Source organism: Equus quagga, chromosome 19, assembly GCF_021613505.1.
Source record: "Equus quagga isolate Etosha38 chromosome 19, UCLA_HA_Equagga_1.0, whole genome shotgun sequence".
NCBI classification, from domain to species: Eukaryota; Metazoa; Chordata; class Mammalia; order Perissodactyla; family Equidae; genus Equus; species Equus quagga.
In genome coordinates this window covers 10,554,758-10,577,308 of record NC_060285.1, presented here as the reverse complement: position 1 = coordinate 10,577,308, position 22,551 = coordinate 10,554,758, and the positions used below count along the sequence as shown (strand labels likewise).

At 43.0% G+C, this 22,551-nt stretch overlaps 1 protein-coding gene across 2 annotated transcripts in view; it reads right to left on the bottom strand.

Annotated features, from left to right (window-relative positions):
* Positions 1-22,551, bottom strand: part of FAM227A (family with sequence similarity 227 member A) — a 76,751-nt gene that overhangs the window by 19,547 nt on the left and 34,653 nt on the right. For both annotated transcript variants that reach the window (XM_046646017.1, XM_046646016.1), the window contains exons 10-13: positions 21,299-21,365; positions 14,596-14,690; positions 3,505-3,662; positions 1,616-1,768 (exon numbers count right to left, since the gene is read on the bottom strand). In XM_046646017.1, coding sequence (XP_046501973.1) covers positions 1,616-1,768; positions 3,505-3,662; positions 14,596-14,690; positions 21,299-21,365 — 473 coding nt within the window. The remainder of the gene's footprint in view (positions 1-1,615; positions 1,769-3,504; positions 3,663-14,595; positions 14,691-21,298; positions 21,366-22,551) is intronic.

The following is a 22,551-nucleotide window of genomic DNA, read 5'->3' as shown; positions in this document are numbered from 1 at the left end:
GGTGGTGAACAGGTGTGTGTGTGTGTGTTGTTTGTCTACATCCCATAATATTTTAGAAATAACTTGATTGTATTACTTTGTATAACAAAGTATTCACCTGTGTTCATATTTTTCTTTCTCATATTATGGCAGATACAGAGAGCAGTCTAGCCAATAGCAACTCCCCGCTTTCTCCCTTGCAAAGTGAATCCAATTTTGTTTTGGGTAACAAAGTGCCCAGTTCTGGTCCAGTCCAGTCATGACAATCTCATTCCCTTTTCTTAGACACTTGTCAAGCTTCCCTTGCAGCCAGGGCGGCCACGTGAATGAGTTATGGGGGCAGGCAGAGAAGACATGAGCGAGAGAGACAAAGAACAAGACAAGAAGGTGAGAGCTCTTCTTTGTAGAAAAATGCCAGCTAATAAATGTAGAAGGAATGGTAGTAGCAGAAAAATCACCATTTTGCAACCTGAAATGTAATACCTGATTCTGACAAAGCCCATCAGGGGATGCCAAAGCCACTGGGTGAAGGTGTGGGGGAGGCATATTCACACAGTCTCAAAGAATCACACCGCTCATTACCGACTAATTACAAAGGCAAGAACGTAGTCTCACAATGCAGAGATCTGGCAGAGGCCACCTTAATCAAGCAGTAGGGCAACCCAACATTGTGTCTCCCGATGGGGCATAAAGTAAACATGCAACATCACCTATTAAGCATTTTTGGTGAAAAGACTTAACTTGAATCTAATCAAGCCTCTAGTGTAGACCCAATGTCCAGTTTATAGGAAATATAGGATATACTGGAACAAGCTAAATGACACCTGGAAAAAATAATCAGAAGAATCCAGAATGTGGCTTGAGCTTTTCAAAAAAGTCCATATCATAAAAAAAAAATAATAGTAGTAATAATAACAAGCGTGGGAGGCAGGGCACTGTTATAGATTAAAAGACACCAAAGAGATAACAACAAAATATAATTCCTGATCCTTGACTGGATCCTGGGGCAGGATCCAATCAAGTAAAACCAAGTAAAACCAAAAAAGATGCTTTGGGTGCCACTGGAGCAATTTGAATTTGACATAATTATTAGAGAGAGAAGGAAAATGTGGCAAAATGTGAATAATTGGTAAATGCAATGAGGGCATATCCTTTGAACTTTAAACTGTACTATCCTTTAAACTTTTCTGAAAGGTCTGAAAATTGTCTAAACAAACAAAAATATTGAAAAAGGGAGAAGACACAGAAAAATGTTCATAATATGCTGCTAACTGGGGAAGAAAACGTCTGAAAAACAGCTTGACACTCTGATGCTACTACTTTTGTTTAAAGATACAGATATATGTGCCCAGAAAAAAAGACTGGAAGGATTTATAGAAAAATGTTGGCGAAGTATACCTCTAGGTGCTTTTCCAGGTTTTTTCTTTGTTTTATTGGGCATAAATGTTTTTGTGGTTAGAAAAAATAACTTTTAAAAAAAGTTCTGGTCTCTATTATTGTGGAGCTTACATCTTGATCACAAGAAAGCTGCACGTGTTTAAGACAGTTACAGGGTAGCCCCCCAATTAAAAATTTCTGTGATGTGCCAGAATAGACAATGAGGAAACGTGCCACTTCCCGAAAGCCCCTTAAATACCTGAGGAAGTTGTCCTGCAGCTCCTTGAGGTACACATCGAAATAATTCCATTCCGTCCAGTGAAGCTGGTTCAACTGGAGCAGGGTGTCCCTCCGCTTCTTCATGTTGCTCAGGGTCAGTCTGATGACGTCAGCGTAGGTCAGGCTGCATTCAGTGGCCTCATCAAAGAAAACCTCACACTGTCAGTTGGCTTTGACTTCTAGCATTTTTAGTGGGATGCACCTAGTGCATGGGGAGGAGGGAGAGTGAGACGGCAGAGGGGGAAATGACCTACATTTCTAGGCGAGACAACCAAAATCCGAGCAGGAATGACCCTTCCGCTCTTTGACAGGGCCTGCTTTGGAAAGAGGCTCGCTTCCCCATGGCTGGGCCATTCCTCATCTTTTAATAAAGCCATTCTCTCCTGCTGATGGACGGGCCAGGAAATGCTTTCAGACTGTCCTCTAAAATTCTTACTCTGTTATCACAGTGGTGAATAGGAAGGGGTTCATACTTTGCTCTCCTCTCGGGCCCCAGGCCTCATTCCCTATCTCATGTTTGTACGTGAACAATCCCCCTCTGCCTCTCCCACCCTTTCCACCTCTTCTGGATCAGCCAGGATCTCAGCTAAACTCGTCATGAGTTGTGGGACCTCAGACAAGTTATGTCATCCTCTATGTCTCCATTTCCTTATCTATAAAATAGAGACGATAATCCCTATCTTAGATGATGTTAACAGTAATAATGACAGTGATTACTCATTTAGTACCAGCTGTATGCCATTTACTCCTGGTCATAACACTATTGGTTTGGTATAACTATCCTATTTTAGGAAGGAGTTGATAAAGACATTGAGCTCAGAAGTTAGCTGTGCACGTGAGATCTTAAAGCCAGTGGGTTGCCGTCCTGGGACTCAAATCCAGGGCTGTGTATCCCCCACCCAGGCTCCTTCCGCCACACCATGCTGTCTTTACAGAACAATGAGGGGAAATGAGGGACAGTATTTGATAAACAAAAAGGTGCTATGAAATGTGAGTTGTTGTTCTCTGCCTGTGGGCATATAAATAAGCTTGTGGATATGAGCACTCTAGGCCAGGAGTTACAAGTCTCGCCTAGTTTGTTATGAAAGCTCCTCCCGATGTGGAGCTACATGCAGACGGGTAGCACTCAAGCCCTTGTCGCCTGCCAGGCATTGTGCTAAGCCTCTACCTCGACTGTGCTTGGACTCCGCGTAACAGCCCTGTGAGGCAGGTACTGTCATTCCCACTTCATAGATGAAAAAAATGAGGCTCAGAGAAGCTGGAACTTGTCTAAGATCACTCAGTGGGCAAGTGATTGAGTTGGTTCCTGAGTCCAGGTCTATTTGATTCCATGTTCGGCCCCGCTATGGTAAACTGCTAAGACTCAGGACACCAACATACGTCATGCCTGTTTTCTAATATCTGAGCTCTTTACCAAATCTTTAGGATAAATGCCATTGGGTCCAGGAATTTGCTGATGGGTCTAGGAGTGGGGTGTGTGTGAGGAGGGTGTTAGAAGGAACACACACCTAGACACCAAAATTCCTGATCAATAGATACTGCAGGTCAATGAGCATCTGGGAGCTGCTGAGTTGCAAAGTGTGTTAGAGTACTTGGTTAGCCCGTTGGTCCTGGTAGATAGGAAGAGATTTTGCACACAGGGCAATTTGATTTGCCCAGGGTCGCACATAGCCAGTTCACGAGGCAGACGCAGGACCAAAAGGAGTAAGATTCTGACCCTTAGGCTTGTATCAATGGCCACCCTTGACAGGCACCTACTATGTGCCAGGCACTGTGCTAAGGGCTGGATGCCTCTTCCCACCCATGCTTCTGGGAAGAGGAAGCAGGGGCCCGGAGTAACGCGTGCCCCACCCATGGTGGAAAGGATATGGGATGGTCTTGCTCTTTTCCCTCCTGGCTACCAACACATCTTCGCCACGCTGCAGCAGAGTGGCATGGTTATGGAGGAAGTGCACGATCAGAGGGCTCTTCCCGTACACGTTGAAGAGGTTTGAAGTCATCTCAGGGCTTTTGCAGGCGGGGTGAGACTGAGGGGAAAGAGAGAGAGAGAAAAATAAAGGGTATGGTCATTTTTACAGCAGGTATTAAGAAATGTAAAGGTACTCATGTCCTTTGATCCAGTAAGTCCCATTTTAGGATGCTATCTTAAAGAAATTACCGAAAATAAAGAAAAAAGATGTAGGCACTAAGATGTTTACTGCAGAGATATTTACTATAGCAAAAGATTAGAATAACCTAAATGGTCAAGGAGACAATATTGATATCTCTGCCCAAAGGAAGAGTATGCTACTGTTAAAATGCTTATAAAGAGTTGGTACTAAAGTATTGCTTCAGATACAATAGTAGATTAAAAAAATTGAGATGTAAAATTGGGTAAATACATGTATATTTTATTTGAAATAAATCAGTAAAAAAACCCAACAACAACATAGATGAGAACCTGGAAGCACAGTTACCAAAATGTTAACAATTCACTGAGCAAATGTTTCTTGGGTGGCTGGGATGTATATACACTGTTCTAGGTGCTGGAGATTCAGTCAAGAAGAAGACAAATTCCAGCCCTCATGGAGCTTGCATTATAGTTGGAGAAAAACAAACAAATCAACAAATAAAAAATTAACATGCTATTGTGGACTGATAAGTGCTTCAGATAAGAATCAAGCAGGGCCGGGGTGGAGGGCGGTGGGACGGGAGACTGGGGAGGAGAGGACTCTTCCCCACGGGGTGGCCAGGGAGGGCTACCCTGAGAAGGAGCGGTCCTGGCACGCCGAGAATGACGGGAGGAAGATCTGTGGTATATTCCAGCAAAGAGGACAGCAAGTGCAAGAGACCCTGAGGCAGACAAGAGCTTGGTGTGGCTGAGGGACAGAAACAAGGCCTGTGTGGCTCAAAGGGAGAATAAATGGTGAAGCTGAAGGGGGAGCAGGGGCTCTGGGCCACGGTAAGGAATTAGGATGTTTTCTAAGTGTGATAGAAGCCACTGGAAGGTTTTGAGCCAGGGTACAACATAATCTGATCAATTCTTCTAAAGCCCTTTGGACTGATGTGTGGAGAAATGACTGCAATGGGTGGGAGCGGATGTGGGAAGAGCAGTTAGGAGGCCTCTGCAGTGGCCGGGGGGAGCCCCTGGGGCTGGGCCTGGGGACTCGGAGAAGGGGTGAGAAGTGATGGCATTGGCGATACACGATGAAGCAGAGCTGGCAGGGTTTGCTGAGGAACTGCATGTGGGTGTGAGAGAGAGGAGTCAAGGATGACTCCAAAGGTTTAGGTGCCAGTTGCTCAGGCGGGAAGACCTGGGAAGGAATAGCTTAGTGGGGTGGAAAAATCAAGAGGTCTGTTTTGGACGTGCTATATTTGAGATGCTAGCAGACAACCAAGAGGAAGTCGATCAGGAAAGAGAACAGGCTGGGACCGAGAGGGATTTGTTTTCCTTCCTTATATTCCTCTGCCTTTTCCCAAAAGTGTCAATAATGATTGTGTACTACTTTTATATTTAAAAAAAAGCAATGCATTTTATTTGGAAGAAGTGGTTATAATTTAACCAAACAACAATTCTGTTTCATGAATAAAGGCTGGGACAGCACCTAATCATGCTTCTCTGATCACATCCATTTTAATTGCTTAAAGAGATTTCTTTCTATCTATAGCAGGGTTTCTCAGCCTCGGCCCTTTGACATTTTGGGCCAGATAATTCTTTGTTGGGGGGAGAGGGGTGGCTGTCCTATGCATTGTAGGAGGATGAGTGGCAGCCCTGGGCTCTACCTGCTAGATGCCAGTAGTACTCCTCCCCCAGTCCCCAGTTGTGACAGCCAGCGATGTCTCCAGATGTGACCAAATGTCTCCTAGAGGGCAAAATCGCCCCCAGGTGAGAAGCACCATTCTATAGCGAGAACCTACTGGAACCAGAGAGACTTGGGGTAAGTAGGGAACACATAGATCATTCAGTCCAATGATTCCTAAAACCCCATCTCCAAATGGAGGCCAGTCTGTGTTCACTGGTCTCCAGGGAAATGAGGGAAACAAGAAAAAATACATTGTCAGAAATTTGACATAAAGTGGATTAATTCACTTCAAAGACTCTCCTTTGTTCTGAGGTTGTCTTTTCTACTTTTTTATATTAATGACTTTCATGAAATGATGGTGACACCAGTTAGCGGTCATTTTGTTCTAATAAACTTATTTAGGAAAGAAAAGTTTTTCAAAGTCTAGAGAAGTCCACAGCAGACCTAGGACCCGCTGGCCTGGTCCCACGTCTGTCCGAGAGCTGTTCTTTTGGCTGCTCAGTACCCATTCTCCGTTCCTAACAGACCTGATTCTTGTGTGTTTGGGGGAGTTTACCTGACCTCGACTGCATTCAGGATGGAGAGCCTTTAAATCAAATGTCCTGCTCTCCCACGAGGGCCACAGGAGGGGTCCTCGGAGGCCTTCATGGGCTCTGCCAGCCAGAGCTTCCTCTCACCCACCCAGCTAGAGCCAGACCACCCAGAATAAGCTTAGCCACTCAGAACTTCTGTTCCTGGGATTCTGAGTCTTGAGTGGGGTAAAATATGGACTGAACACACGTGGGGGGTCACCCATGCCAGAGATGTCACCTTGGAGAGAGAGTTTGAGTTGCAACTGCCTTGATTCTTCTCCTGGTCCCTGGACTGGTTTTCAGACTTCCCAGCTACTCAATGTTCTTCCAGTTTTTGCTCAAGTTAGCTGGAGACAGATTTTGTTACTTGTAAGCAAAGAATCCCAGACAAGAAACACACTACCTTCGGAAGCATCCAGTTCCACCGTTGGTAAGCATGGGGCTTCTCCTCCCAGGCGGGAGACAAGGGAGGGCCTTTGGGTACAAGGACCAGGCATAGGAGTGGGAAGGGCTGGTTCAAGCCACGGCACTGGGCAGAGACAGGCCAGCGGGCAAGAAGAGAGAAGTTCTGGAACATCAGCTGCAAAGGTCAGGTAGAAAGCAGAGTAGGAACCAGAGTGAGGGCATCAGAGGCCTGGCAAGAGGAATGACTTAGTCTGAGAGTGAGAGCTGGAACAAGAACCAGCAGACGGTCTGCAGCAGAGTCAGAGGGTAAAGCTGTTTAAAATGACACTTGGAGTCTTAGGAAGGTCCTTCTCACCCTAGATAAAAGCCTGACTCTGTCATTCCAACCCATCTTCCTTCAGAAGCACGTGTTACGTTCCAGGCCTCAAATATTTGAGGAGGGCCCTCAGATCTTCTCTAAGTCTTGCCTTCTGCAACCTAAACATCTTCAGGCCTCCAATAATTCCCGGACATGATTCCCAGTCTGGTCCCTCTCTCTGAACACGTTAGATGGGACCATCTGAAGTGGAGCCATCCTCTTTCTTGTTCTAGGCCAATTGCACTTCTTTTTAAAAAGCTCTGGGGCTGGCCTGGTGGTGTAATGATTAAGTTGTCCACCCTGCTTCGGCAGCTTGGGGTTCACAGGTTCAGATCCTGGGCCTGGACCTACATACTGCTCACCAAGCCATGCTGTGGTGGCATCCCACATACAAAATAGAGGAAGACTGGCACAGATGTTAGTTACCTCAGCAACAATCTTCCTTAGGCAAAAAGAAGAAGATTGGCAAGAGATGTTAGCTCAGGGCCTCACCAATCTTCCTCACAAAAAAAAAAAACCAAGTTCTTTATTTTGACATTTAGATATAATTTTTTCTGCTATCTCTGAGAGTAAAAACCTTTATATTTTTACAAAATAAATTCATGTTCATTGTGAAAAATTCACACAATGTAGAAATGTATAAAGTGAAAGATAAAAGTCTCCCTCATCCCCACTTGCATTTCCTAGGAATAAATACTGTTAACACTTTCCTATGTGTCCTTCCAAACCATTTTATATGCACATACTGACTTTATACCAAAAATATATTTCAAAAATAAAAATGGAATCATACTATATATAATGTTTTATCATTTTAATTTTGCACTCATCAGTATCTAAATACATTGCCTGTAACAATCTCTTGATTGATTAACTTTAGACATTGTTGACTTCATATAAAAAGGTATAAATCTGTCTCTGTTTGTTTATTTATTTATTTACCTATTGGTGAGGAAGATTGTTCCTGAGCTAACATCTGTGCCCATCTTCCTCTATTTGTATATGGGACACTGCCACAGTGTGGCTTGATGAGCAGTGTGTAGGTCCACACCTGGAATCTGAACTTCTGAGCCACGGGCCACCGAAACAGAGGGGGCGAACTTAACCACTACACCACCAGGCTGGCCCCGTCTCTGTTTTTAATAGCAATAGAGTATCCATATTATGGACATTTCACAATTTACCTATTTAGCTACTGAAATTTAAGTTTTCTTTAATTTTTTCTAGTACCAATTAATGCTGTAAGGGACGGCCATGTATGAACATTTCTACAGGACAGATTCTCAGAAGTGGAATTGCCAGGTCATAGGTGTATACCTTTAACATTTTAATCGGAACACTCTAAACTCACAATGAAACATCTGAAAAATGCTAGATAAATATTTTTTAAACCCTTTTAAATGAATGGAGGAGCTTACAAGAAAGTGAGGAAAATCCTTTGAGACCTAGGGAGGTAAGGGAGCCCTGAAGTTGGAAGCCCTGATTCAGAACAACTTCAGAGGGAGGTGGAAATGATGGTGTCTTTGCTTGTTCCTGGTGTTAACCCAAACACCTTCACTGTTCGCTGTTCTGTGTTTTGATGCTAAGGTCTTTATCAAGTTACTGAGGTCTCCTTCTATTCCTAGTGTAGTGGGATGTAAAAAACTTGTCTTAGCTGGTACCAGAATTCACCAGAAGGAGAGGACGGTTCCTACTCAGGAAAACACAGCAATCAGTCACTTGGTGAGAAGGTTAGAGCCAAAGGCTGAGTGAGAGCTACATTGCTCTGCATTAGAAATGAGCAGGAGTTTGGAATGGGGGAAAGAAAACAGAGGATAGTGGAGAGGGCTGGAGAGGATGGTCCAGCAAATGGTGGGATGACTAAAGGATTTTTAAGAAGGCCAACTCATATTAAAGTTCTTTGTATTACTGTGATATAGACTCCCTTCTTCTCTCTCTCTCTCTTTTTTTTTGGTGAGGAAGATTGGCCCTGAGCTAACATCTGTTGCCAATCTTCCTCTTTTTTTTTTCCTCCCCAAAGCCCAGTACATAGTTGTATATCCTAGTTGTAAGTCATTCTATTCTTCTATGTGGGATGCCACCACAGCATGTCCTGATGAGCAGTGTGTAGGTCCGCACCCAGGATCTGAACCGGTGAACCCTGGGCTGCCAAAGCAGAGTGAGCGAACTTAACCACTTGGCCACGGGGCTGGCCCCCCATATCTTTAAACTTATCTTTTAAACTTTAAAATCTTCTATATACACAATGTACACACAGGCCCTTTGTGAGCGGTTTTTGTGAAAATCAAGGGAAAAGGTGAGTTCCACATTTGGACTGACGTGGTCTGTGCACATCACACGCAGGACAGAAGAGGAGCTCAGTGCCAGAGAACACATAAGCCCCTAGAGTTCACAGACATTTGGGGAGGGCACTAGGCTTCAAACAAATCATGTCACAAGTGTGAACCTATCTTTAGCTAAATTCAAAGGAGCAGAGTGACCTCTGATGACATCTAGGTTATGTATCATTTTTTATTGAGAATAGGTGATAATATAAAAATATTGGGGAAAAAATTGGGAGAATGGGAGACTGCTGGGAGGATGGCGGCATAAGAGGACTCTGAACTCACCTCCTCCTATGGACACAGAAAATTTATAACTAACCTTGGAACAATTACCCCTGAGAGAGAACTGAAAACTGGATAAAAAGAACCCCCACAACAAGGGACAGTGTTGACTGAAGTGGGAGAGGCAGAAATTCCTTTCTGGAGAGGAAAAAGCCACATTCTAGCCATGGTGCTGGGAGCAATCTTAAGGTACAAAGCTTTTCCTGGAGGAGTGGGGGATCTGAGCAGGAGAGCTTTGCCACAGTAAGCAGCTTCTGGACTCAGCACAAGCGAGACGAGTGTCATAATATCAGGCTCTGCTGGCTATTAACAACAACATTCCCCCAGAAAAGCTATCAGACATAAGGGAAAGAAAAGCCTGCTCTAAAGGCCCACACACAAACTCACCTGTTTCTGAAAGCAACCTAAATTCACCAGAAAGAAAGGTGCACAGTCCTTTGGTGAAAAGAGACTCATTCGATAGGCTCTGGGTGCATCTCAGTGAGAGGTGAGACCTCCCCAGGCCAGGACCACCTCCCCAGGGACGGAGACATCGGCAGCAGCTGTAGGGGAAGAAGAGAACTCCTCTACCCTCTAGGTCCTTCTGACTGGTCTACAAATTAAATTGACATGAGACAGAATAACAGGAGAAAATCAAAGCTTTATAACATGCATACATGGGAGAGACCCAGGAAAACTGAGCAACTCACCAGAATGGCAGAGGTTGCCACCTTAAATACCATCTTTAGCAAAAGACAAAGGAGGATGTTGGGGGTCTGGGGAGTCACTTATGGGACATTGCCAGAAAAAGCACAGTCAACAAGAATAAGGTTATTATGCAAATTTAAGTCCTTACCTTCTGCATTGATAAGAGTTTCTAGAGATAAGGTCATCCCCCTCTTCCTGGTACAGAGAGGGACACATCTTTACAAATGGTGATTTCCCTTACAAATGTAAATGTCTCTTACAAAGGGTAACTTCTACTTTTCAGAGTTTCTTCCCATCTGTAGTTTCTTAAAAGTAACCAACCCAAAATAATCCTCATGCCAAAGAGACACATGTTGAGGTGGCAACATGGATGGACCTTCAGGGTATTATGCTAAGCGAAATAAGTCAGAGGGAGAAAGTCAAATACTGTATGATCTCACTCAGAAAGAGAAGATAAAAACAACAACAAACAAATGCACAGAGACAGAAATTGGATTGGCGGTTACCACAGGGGAGAGGGGAGGGAGGAAGGTGAAAGGGGTGTTTAGGCACATGTGTGTGTTGGTGGATGGTAATTAGTCTTTGGGTGGTGAACATGATTTAATCTACACAGAAATAGAAATATAATGATGTACACCTGAAAGTTATATAATGTTATCAACCAATGTTACCTCAATTAAAAAAAAATTGGGAGAATGTTTCATAAAATCTTGGAGTGGTAAAGATATTTCTTAATAAGAAATGAAATCCAGAAGCCATATAAGAGAACACCAAGAAACATGACTGCATAAAAATTCAATTTTTCTATCATAAAATATCATAATTAAAATAAAAAGATTAAATAGGAAACATTTTCACCAAACATATGACAAAGAACTGAGCTTCTGGGGCCGGCCCCGTGGCCATGTAGTTAAATTCACATGCTCCACTTTGGTGGCCGAGGGTTTTGCTGGTTTGGATCCTGGGCATGGACCTAGCAGCACTCATCAAGCCATGCTGAGGCAGCGTCCCACATAGCACAACCAGAAGGACTTACAATTAGAATATACAACTATGTACTGGGGGGCTTTGGGGAGAAGAAGGAGAAAAAAAAAGATTGGCAACAGATGTTAGCTCAGGTGCCAATCTTTAAAAAAAAAAAAGAACTGAGCCTCTAAAAATCAATAATAAGCAAAAGACTAAGAACCTTAGAAACAGAAATAGTCTCTCACATGCTGCCACTGGGAATATAAATTGGCACAACTTCTTTGGAGAGTAATCTAAGATGTACCTACTTTCATTTAGCAATTCCACTTCTAGGAATTTTTCCCACGTGTGTTCTTGTACATGTGAGCCAAGAAACACACAAACACCAAGATGTTCAAGGCAGTGGTGTTTATAACAGCAAAGACTGGAAGCACCTATACGTCCACCAATAAGAAAATGGTTAATGAATTACAGAACACAGGCGCAAACATGAAAATAGACTGTGATAGATCTCCATGTGCTCTCACATGGAACATTCTCTAAGATATACTGAGGTCAGTACAGAGTCTCATTTACAGCACAGGAGCTGAAGTCAGCTGCATGGGTTAAAATCCTGGCTCTTCTCTTACAACTCAACAACAGAAAGACAAGCAACTCAACCTAAAAATGGGCAAAGGATTTAAATAGACATTACTCCAAAGAAGATATACAACTGGCCAATAAGCACGCGAAAAGATTCTCAAGATCGTTAGTCATTAGGGAAATGAAAGTTAAAACCACAATGAGATACTACTTCACACCAATGGGATAACTATAATGAAAGGAACGGAAAGTAAGTGGGCAAGGATGTGGAGAAATTGGAACCCTCATACATCGCTTGTGGGAATATAAAACGGTGCAGTCACTGTGGAAAAGTTTGGCAGTTCTGCAAAAAGTGAGACATAGGGGCTGGCCCAGTGGAATAATGGTTAAATTCGCACAATCTGCTTCAGTGGCCCAGGGTTGGCAGGTTGGGATCTTGGGTGCAGACCTAATGTCACTCATCAGGCTATGCTGTGGCGGCATCCCACATAAAACAGAGGAAGATTGGCACAGATGTTAGCTCAGCAACAATCTTTCTCACAAAAAAAAAAAAGAAAGAGAGAGTGAAAGAGAGACACAGAGTTACCATATGACCCAACAATGTCACTCCTAGGTATATACCCAAGAGACTAGAAAATACCTGTGCACGCAAAACTTCTACATGAATGTTCATAGAAGCAGTGTTATTCACAAGAGCCAAAAAATGGAAACAACCCAAATGTCCATCAACTGGTGAATGGATAAACAAAATGTGGTATATTCACACAATGGAATATTATTCAGCCATAAAAAGGAAGTACTGATACATGCTATGACATGGAAAAACCTTAAAAACATTACGCTAAGTGAAAGAAAACAGTCACAAAAGGCCACATGTTGTATGATTCCATTTATATGAAATGTCCAGAATAAGCAAATTCATAGAAACAGAAGGTAGATGAGTGGTTTCCAGAGGCTGGGGAGCAGGGCCTGGGGAGTGTCTGCTAATGAAGTATGGGGTTTCTTTTCTGGTGTGAGTAAAAATGTTCTGGAATTAGAGAGTGGTAATGATGATACAACCTTGTGAACATACTAATAATGACTAAACTGTACATTAAAATGCTGACTTTTATGGTATGTGAATTATATCTTTCAAAAATCTTGGCTCTACCACTTACTGGCTATTTGACTTTGGGAGAGATACTTAATATTTCTGAGCCTTAGTTTCCTCAGCTATAAAATAAATATATAATAAGCTACACTAAATAAAACTTACTTCTCTTAGGGTTATGTGAGGATTAAATGAATGAATACAGGTGACGTGTTTAGAATGATGTTTGGTATACAGGAAGCACTCAACAAATGTTCGCTGTTATATGTTAGGTTGAAAAAGCAAAGTGCACAATAGTGTATATAATATTGTAATTTGTGTTAAAAAGAAAAAAATGGTTTATATTCCTTAACATCCATCAAACTTTTCTAGCAGGATATATGGGGAAACAGTGTCTGCCTCTGGGGAGGGGGCACAGGGTCTGGCACGGAAGAGAGATTTACTTTTTATTATATATCCTTTAATACTGTTAGAGATTATCATGGGCAAAGATTACCTTCTCAATAAAACCATAGTATTAAAAAAAAAAAAAAAAAGAACCGGCAGCAGTTTATATCAATGCCGCGCTTCTGATAGCGGTGCAATGGCACGTTGTCCCTTCAGTCAGGAGCACCCAGCAGGGCCCCCATGAATAGCTCGCTGAGCCAGCTCTCCTTTGGGACTTTCTGTCCAGTTGTCTCTGCCAGGCCATTGGCTCTCAGCTGCTTTCCATTCCTGTTAAAATCTGCCACCATGCACTCTGACCACTAGGCTTCCCCTCTCCACCAAGGCAGATCACAGAGTAGGACACGACAGCTCACCTCCTTTCTTCTCTCTCTAGAGCAACCCCACCAGCCCTGTCAGCAGCAAGGACCGTAATGCTGCCGGGCTTTATCTTCCCCCATTTTACAGGAGAAGGTCAGAAAGGGTAAACAACTTGCTCAAGCAACACAGCTGATGAGATGCAGCACCAAGATTTGAACCTGCCTATCTTTTCCACCACGCCCTGCTACTTCTCAAAAGTTTCGCTGCTAAATGCTGAGGGGAAACAGGCAGCGGTAATAAATACAGAGAAAAGAAGAAGGTTCAAGCAATCTTCTACAATATTTGCTGTACTTGGCCCAAGTCCTATGGCCGGACTCTCTTACTAGTCGGTGTCTCGGGAAAGCCTCAAAACCTCTTGCCCGGGTCAGGGTCCTAGGGGCCTCTCCCCACTACACGAGGTTGCACCAATGTAAACTACCATCCACTGAAGTCTGTGCGGGAAAGCTGGGGGAGGAGAGGAGAAGAGGCGAGAACACACACTAATCCAGTGCCTCTCGTGTCCTGGGGACTGTGCTGGTGGCAAAGCTCAGTGGTTAACAGCTCAGGCTCAGAGTCAGACAGATCTGTATGCAAGCCTTGGCTTTATTACTTATTTCCTTTGTGGATTTGGAAAAATTAGTTACCTGCTCTGAGTATCACTTTCCTCACTAAGAAACTGAAGATTGGCAGGAGTAATTGTCTCAGAGGACTGTGACAGTAAAATAAAATACACTGCATGTACAGGTTTAGCATACTGCCTAACACACAGCAAGCGTTCATCACATGTTAATGATCATCACTACATCAGGGAAGCCCGTAAGAACGCCAGGAATTACTGCCCCCACTTTAGAGAGCAGGGAACTGAGACTCAGCGCTCTCTTGGCATTGCACCCAGACTCCTGAGTTTCAAGCAAGTAATTTAAACTCCTGGAGAAATCCAGACAAAATGGTCACTCAACCTGTGCCTGTCTCAGCCAGGAGTTACCTTAGGAGACGACCCTCGCAGACCTGAGCCTACAATCAGAAATACCCAATTCTTACCCTAACATCTTCACAGGGCTGGTTTCTAGCCAGATCTCCTAGCCCCTTTAAATCATCTCTACTATTAAATTTCCATTCATGTGCTCACCTGCTTAGGAAGTATTTTCTGATATTGTTTGGCTTCTGATATCCCCTTGACTTGTTGTGTAGCTTTCTTCAAGACCAGAGTCTGCGAACAAGGCTCTGTCAATGCAATATTAGAAAAAAAAAATGATCATTGGAAATTGTCAGCTGTGATGAGACAGAAAGAGCATACGGTAGATCTCAGCTTCCTATTAGCGTAAAAATGCCTGGGTGTATTCAAATCATTGGGAGATGCTAGAGGAAGCAGCTCAGTAAATTCATAAATTCATACAATTTCACTTGCATTTTAGCCAGATCTACACCTGTGGCCATACATTTGTCCATTTACTTATCTCTTTGTCTGTCTATCCATCCATCGAACAAACATTTACTGAGCAGCTGTTATGTGCTGGGCCCATGCTATGTGCTGGAAGCAGACCATCTTCAAGGAACTCATGGCTTCGTGAGAAAAAAATACATGCAAATAATAAATGTAACACTAACTCAAGTGCCATGATAGAATTTTCTACAGTACACCATGGTCACAGAATAAGGAAGGAGAGCCCTGAAGGCTATAAAAATGCTCAGCAGAATCAGGAAGGGTGTTGTGATTAAAAGAGAATAAAGGCCCAACTCTTGCACAAAATTATGGCTTCTCTGTAGGAGAATGTTAACAGAGAATATCTTAAAGATGGGCAGAGAGAAACACAGATCATCCAGAAAGGGATAACAATCAGAATGATTGCAGAGTTCTCAACAGTAACAACAGAAGCTAGAAGACAGTGGAATAAAACCAGAGCATTGTAGTAAACTTGCGTACCCAGCAAAACCATCTTCAAACAAGGTGAAATAAAGACGTTCATAGAAAAACAAAAACTCAGTGAATTTACCAAGAACCCCGTGATAAAGAAACTGCTAAAGTTACTCTCTCTCTCTCTATATATATAACATACAATATTTATTTATATATATATCTTTATTTATATATGTAATATTTCTTTTTTCCAGGAAGAAAGAAATGAACCCAGAAAGATGGTCTGAGCATCAAGAAGTGGGCAAATAAAATGATAGTTTAAGACCAAACAAAAATTATCTATAATAATAAGAAGAATATGTAATTTGCTAGGTTTTAAAATAAGACAGAACTAAAAACACTAGACAAAATAGCATTTAAGTCTAGAGGGAAGAGATTGGGGTTAAATTAGGAAAGGGAGTTTTGTTCAGGAAAGGGAGTGGGTTAAGATATTATTTAACTTTAGATGAAGCTAAATATGCATGATAGAATTTCAAAGGCATTCAATAAAGCAGGGTTTCTCAGTCTCAGTGCTATTGACATTTTGGGCCAGGTGACCCTCTGTTGTGGGAGACGTCTTGTGCATTGTAGTATGTCTAGCAGTATCCATGACATCTACCCACTAGGTGTCAATAGCAACCTCTTCCCAAGTTTTGACAACCAAAAATGTCTCTAGACATTGCTAAATGTTCCTTGGGGAGAAAACTGCCCCCTTTTGAGGATCCCTGCAATAAAGAATGTAAACAGGACATATAACTTCCAAAAAATTAGAACGAAATGGGTTAAAAAAAAGAGAACCAAAAAAACTCAATCGGGATTCTGGTTCTGGTTAAGATGGAGTAAGCACACTCTACCCTATCTCCCACTGAATGGAACTAAAAACCCTGGACATAAGACATGGGGTAGCTATCTGAGGACTCTGAAAAGTAGATGCTAGCAGGTGAATTCGAGAAAAAGATCAGAACTCAAAATAGAAACCATATGGCAGTCAGTTTCCTGGATTTATTTTTTCCTTCTATATGTCCCAGCTCCAAGACAACATGAATCCAAGAATGGAGCACCAGCTGAACACAGAATGAGATCCAATAGAAGCCATCTGTTTGTGGTCCAAGGAGTGGGAAGGGAAACCCCTATGGGACAGTGAGAGTTGTTTTCTCTTCCACACATGCATCCAGGAAGCCCCCTTCCGGAAACTGCAACTCTGTAATGGTAGTGGTAGCAGCAGAAGTGGCAGCTGGATAGGCACCTAAAACCTGGAGGGAGGGGAATCCTTCTCTTGGACCATGGAGCCGTGGTCCAAGAGTGTAGAAGGAAGCTCTTGCTTTTTTTCTCTCTCTGTCCTCCTCCCTGGTGGCCAGGGAAGCAGATTCAGTCACAAGAAGTATGTGGAAGAGTGGAGAGACTGAAGTCTCCACTTTCTAGCAGAAGACCAGGAAGGAGTACCTTTGTAGCCAGAGTGTGGGGAATATTGCAGAAAGGAGAGCGATCAAGAAAGGAATCGCATAAAATTGTATATGGATGCCCACACTCACCCTGAGCTGCACATATATATGTGTATCTGACCCTAAATGGCATACCAAAGGCTTTGAGAACTGGACTGCAAGGTAGATCACCGCTCAGGTGTCAAATGTGGTGCTTGGGTGGCATACACTAGGACAGATCCAAAAAGCATTATAAAAGTTTTGAAAACTGAACTGACATTGAAACCACAATCTACAGAAAACAGGTCAGAACTTGTAACCTGAACCTAACTGGGTGAACTACCTCCTAAAACAAAACAGAATACTTCAACCTTCTTCATATGTTTAAACAAGACTCAAAGTCTCATAATATTCAAAATGTCCAGAATACAATCCAAAATTACTCAAGATACAAAGAACCAGGAAAGTTTGATACATTCTCAAGGGAAAAAGACAATCAATGTTGCCAACCCTGAAATGACTCAGATGCTAAAATCAGACAATGACTTTAAAGCAGCTATTATAACAATGCTGTAAGAAGTAAGGATGAAAACTTTTGAAATAAATGAAAAAAAGGAAAGCCTCAGTAGAGAAACAGAAGCTATCACAGGGAACCACATAGAAATTTTACAACTGAAAAATACAACTGAAGTGAAAAATTCACTGGATGGGATCAATAACAGAATTGAAATGAGAGAGGAAAGAGACAATGAACTTGAAGATAGATCAATATAAATTATCCAGTTTGTGTGGTGTTTCCTGACACCACATGTGTGGTTTTTCCACACCAATTCTCCAATTCTCTGAAATAAACTGGGTATCTGACAATTCAATTCAATTCCAAATCTACCTGGAGTTAGTGTCAGAGCCCACAAGGTAAAGGACTCAGTCAACAAGACTGACCCCACTTTAGGCAGCAGTCTCAAAAGGGGTGCCCAGGATATTCAGCCACTTACAAATTTTTGGGTTTCTACAACCTACCCTCAGGTTGATAATTCACTAGAATGACTCACAGAACTCAGGAAAGTGCTACATTTAGTATTACAGATTTGTTATAAAAGCTATAACTCAGGAACAACCAAATGGAAGGGCATAGGGCAAGGTTTGGGGGGTGGGGCACGGAGCTTCTACGCTCTCTTCAGGCATAATGCCTTCACAGCACATCAATGTGCTCAGCAACCTAGAAGTTTACCAAATTGTAACTGCATAACTGCAGGCCTTCCAGGCCCAGTTCAAATGACCCCATCTCTTATCAACAGAGTGATTAAGAATTGCCCTTCAGAAAATCTGCAAAGTCATGTAGCCAGGGCATGCGCAAAAGAAGAAATTGTGACCTGAAATGAGCTTGGAACTAAAGATCCTCCTGCCCACGGAACCCAAGGACCAGGACACGACTGGAACTTGAAAGTCAGACTCTCATCAGAAGCAACAGGTCCCTCATTCAGGAAGATCCGGTGCTAACATTCCTTCCCCACCTCATCAAAATGTCTAGAACCCCATCATAAATGTTTAGAACCTCAGCATAAATGTTCAGAACCTCATCATAAATGTTCAGAACCTCATCATAAATGTTTAAAACCTCACCATAAATGCTTGAAGCCCACCAATCAAGACCTCTCCCAGCAGTGTTTCCACATGCCACGCTGTTCTCCCTAACCTCTTAAATTTCACCCCAAATCCTGAATCAGGGAGATGGATCTGAGGGCACACGCCCCCATCTCCCTGCAGATGGATCTCACAGAATAAAAGCTGATTTCTCCCCAAAGGCTGACACCATAATTAATTGGCTTACGCACATCGGGCAGAGAACCTCAATTTTGTGCAGTAACAAAATCACACTGTTCAAGAGTTTTTATAACTCAATGCCCAGTCCCCCTCTCCTCTCTGGAAGTTGAGGGGGGTGGTGGGGCTGAAAGTTCCCACCCTCTAATTATGTTTGGTCTTTCTGGTAACCAGACCCCATCCTGAAGCTATCTGGGGTCCCAACCTGAGTCACCTTTTTAGCATATACTCAGGTGTGGTTAAAAGATGCTCATTATGAATAACAAAAGACACACCTACCACTTGGGAAATTCTGAGGGTTTAAGGAGCTCTTCCAGGAACTTGGGACAAAGACCAAATCTATATTGTTATTATACCACACAATCTGAATAATGTAGTCAAAAAAGACTGGAAAAAATGGACAGAGCCTCAGGCATCTATGGGACAATATCAGCAAGTATATTTGTGTCAGCAAAGTCCCAAAAAGAAAGGAGAAAGAGTGTGATCCAAAAAAATTATCTGAAAAACTAGTGTTTGGAAACTCCCCAAATCTGGCAAAAGACATAAACTTACAGATTCAAGAAGCCATGAAAACCCCAAACAAGTTAAATCCAAAGAAACCCACGTTCCTAGACATCATACTCAACCAGTTGAGAGACAAAGAAAACATCTGGAGGGCCGCCAGAGGGAAACGCAGTACACACAGGGGACCCACAGTTCAAAGGACTGTGGGCTTCTCATCAGAGCACCGCGGCCAGGAGGCTGTGGAACAATACTTGCAAGTGCTGAAAGAAAAGAACTGTCAACCCAGGTTTTTCTTCCAAAAAAAAATCCTTCAAGAATGGAGGTGAAATAAAGATATTCTGAGATGAAAGAAAACTAAGACAATTCATGGCCAGAAGGCCTATTTTAAATGAAATGCTAAAGGCAAGGTGTTTTCTTTAGGTGGAAGGAAAATGATTCCAGAGGGAAACTTGAAACTTTAGGACGGAGAGAAAAGCAACAGAAAGTGTAAATATCTGGCTATATATAGTAAATAGACTATTTCCTCCTCCCACATTCACTTTGAAATACAGTTTGGCAGTTCCTCAAAACGTTAAACATTTCACCCAGCAATTCCCCCCTCAGGTACACACACACCAAGAGAAATGAAAACATAAGTCTACACAATAACTTGAACTTGAATGTTCAGAGCAGCATTTATTCAGAAGAGCTACAAAGTGGAAACAACCCAAACTGAATAAAAAGACTGTACCTAAAACATTTGTGGGAACCTCAGTGTTCAGAGGGAAATCTATAGCATTAAATGCTCGTATTAGAAAAAAACGTCACATTTTCATTCAGTTCAAAATATTTTCTAATTTCCCTTGGTACTTCCTCTTTGATTCAAGGGTCTTCATGAATTGAATAGATATGTGTATTCTGGGGACTTGCAAAGTCTCCCACAAATATTTGCCTCTTTGTGGAATCCTGGCTATACTTCTCAATGAGTGGCCCCCAAGTTTTTATGGTTTTTGTGGGGTTTTTTGGTGAGGAAAATTGGCCCTGAGCTAACATCTGTTGCTAATCTTCCTCTTTTTGTTTGAAGAAGATTGTTACTGAGCTAACATCTGTGCCAATCTTCCTCTATTTTATGTGGGAGGCCACCACAGAGTGGCTTGAGGTCTGCACCCGGGATCCGAACCTGCGAACCCCAGGCCGCTGAGGCAGAGTTTGTAAACTTAACCACTATGCCACTGGGCCGGCCCCTAGTTTTCTTTTTTTAATAACAACTTTAGTGAGATATAATTCACATACTAACTTCTCTGAGCCTCCATTTCTCCATCAAGAAAAAGAATGGTTTCAGTTTTTGGAATAACGATGACGTGCAAAATTGTCTAGAATGAAACTTAAGCCTTCCTCTTCTAACAGTGTTTTCTCAGGTTCTGAATTTGTCTATTTGGCATTTATTAATTACAGGGCCAAACTAATGGCCAGAGTTGCTTACATCTCCCCTGTGATCCGGAGCCCACACTTTGAACCACCTCCTTTACCTAACTCTCACACATCAAGGCAATATTTGCCCCAACCTAAATCACCCCAGGGCCAGGTGCCAGACAACCAGGGGCAGCTCCCATACCCCAAACCCTGCCAGAATTACTCAAACTAGCCAATCCTAAACTGTTTACCCTGTCATGCCTAGCCTTTCCCAAGGAAATCCCAATAAAGGCTGTGGCCTGTGTCCCTGCTGACTGACACTGGTGCTTCCACCTGCGGCCCTCTGTGGTGAGCTGTGCCCCTCATTTCTAGAACTGTGAGTTACAAACGTTTCTTTCAATGGCATTGGCCTCTCCGTGTAGTCCTTCAGTCACCTTTATGAATTAACACCTGGGCACAAATCAGTTTCTACCTCAATAAATGCTGGTTTCTGATGGGGGAGAAGAGCAGCAACCATGTCTTAGATTTATTTTCTTCCATTGCCAACCATATCTTCCCCACACATGTCAGCCCTGTGCTGAACTCATCATTTCAAAAGCAGAACTTAATCAGTGCTTGCTGAACTGGAAGGACAATTACGTCCTCTCGTAAGATATTACTTGGTGCCAAGGCCCAGGCTAGAACCACAAGTGTAAAGTAGGCTGGCAAATTATGTTCAAACAAACCCAGGAAACTAGGGTTTTAGAGATAATAACTAAGTCAAAAGCCTACATTTCTCTTGCAGGTAGTTAACGTACCTTTTGTGGTATTCTGTTTTCGGGAGCTAGCCACTGAATTCTTCCTGGTTGAACTTACATTAGTAGACTGTAGGGGAGAAAAAAAAAGAACAAATTTAGTCAAACTGGTAGTGAGAGGAATACAAAAAGTATACATGCAATTTCCTAGATGTTTCTCATTGTTTTTAGCAAAGGAACATGCAGGAGACCCTGAGGTGCGTGACAACACAGCCCTCCATCCCTGGAGAGCGGGGGAGAGAAGCGGGCTGGGGACCGAGGCAGCCCGGGGTTCCAGGCCCAGCCCTGTCACTCGACAGCTGGTGACCTCCGACCTCTCGGTCGCTTTGGCTTCCTCACAGGCTTCTTATGAGGATTAAGTCAGCTAATGCACGCGAAGTGCATGAGTGGCTGCTCATGGTAAGCGTTCCAGCAACACTGCTACCATTGTGGATGCACTCATTCCCGCATCTCCTTCAGTAAACATTTCATTGAGCAACTACTAATGTGGCTGCCACTGGGCAGACCCTGACACCTAGTCCCCGCCCAGAGGAGCTCCCAGTCTATCAGGGGAGACACTAGTAAGTAGACAATACAGTAAGATGAGGAAAGCATCACATCTTTATTAGAGAGGTAATCTAAGTTAGGATTAGGTTTGTATGTGAGTGACAGAGACTCAAGACAACAGTGGCTCAAACTAGGTAGAAATTTCTCTCCCACATAACAGTCTGAGGGTAGGCAAGCCAGGGTTTACACAGCATTTATGTCCTCAGGGACTCTGACTTCTTCCAGCTATTGCTTCCACCTTTCCTGAAAGAGGACTCTTGTTCTTAGGGTCCAAGATGGCAGCTAGAGCGCGAGTCATCACATTTACATTCCAGGCAGAAAAGGGCAAAGAGGCAAAGGATTCGCATGAACTATTTTTTTAAGGAAGGCTCCCAGAAACCGACACATGGCACAGCCACTTATATCTCATTAACTGGGTCTTAATCATATGTTTCCACAGAGATATAGGGGGCGGCTAGGCAATGTAATCCTTATTCTGGCCATGTACACGCCCAGGTAAAAATCAGAGGTTTTCTTTCTATAGAGGAAGGGAACAGATATTGGGGAGCAACTAACAGTCTGCCAACCAGTATGAGCAGAGTATCACGAGAAGGCAGAGTAGCGAATGCTTGATTCTGTCTCCGGGAGAGCTGGAGGGCTTCCAAGGAGAGAAGACGCTTTTGTTCTGTCTTGAGGGACGAGTAGGAGTTTAGAAGTGTTTAACAGATGGC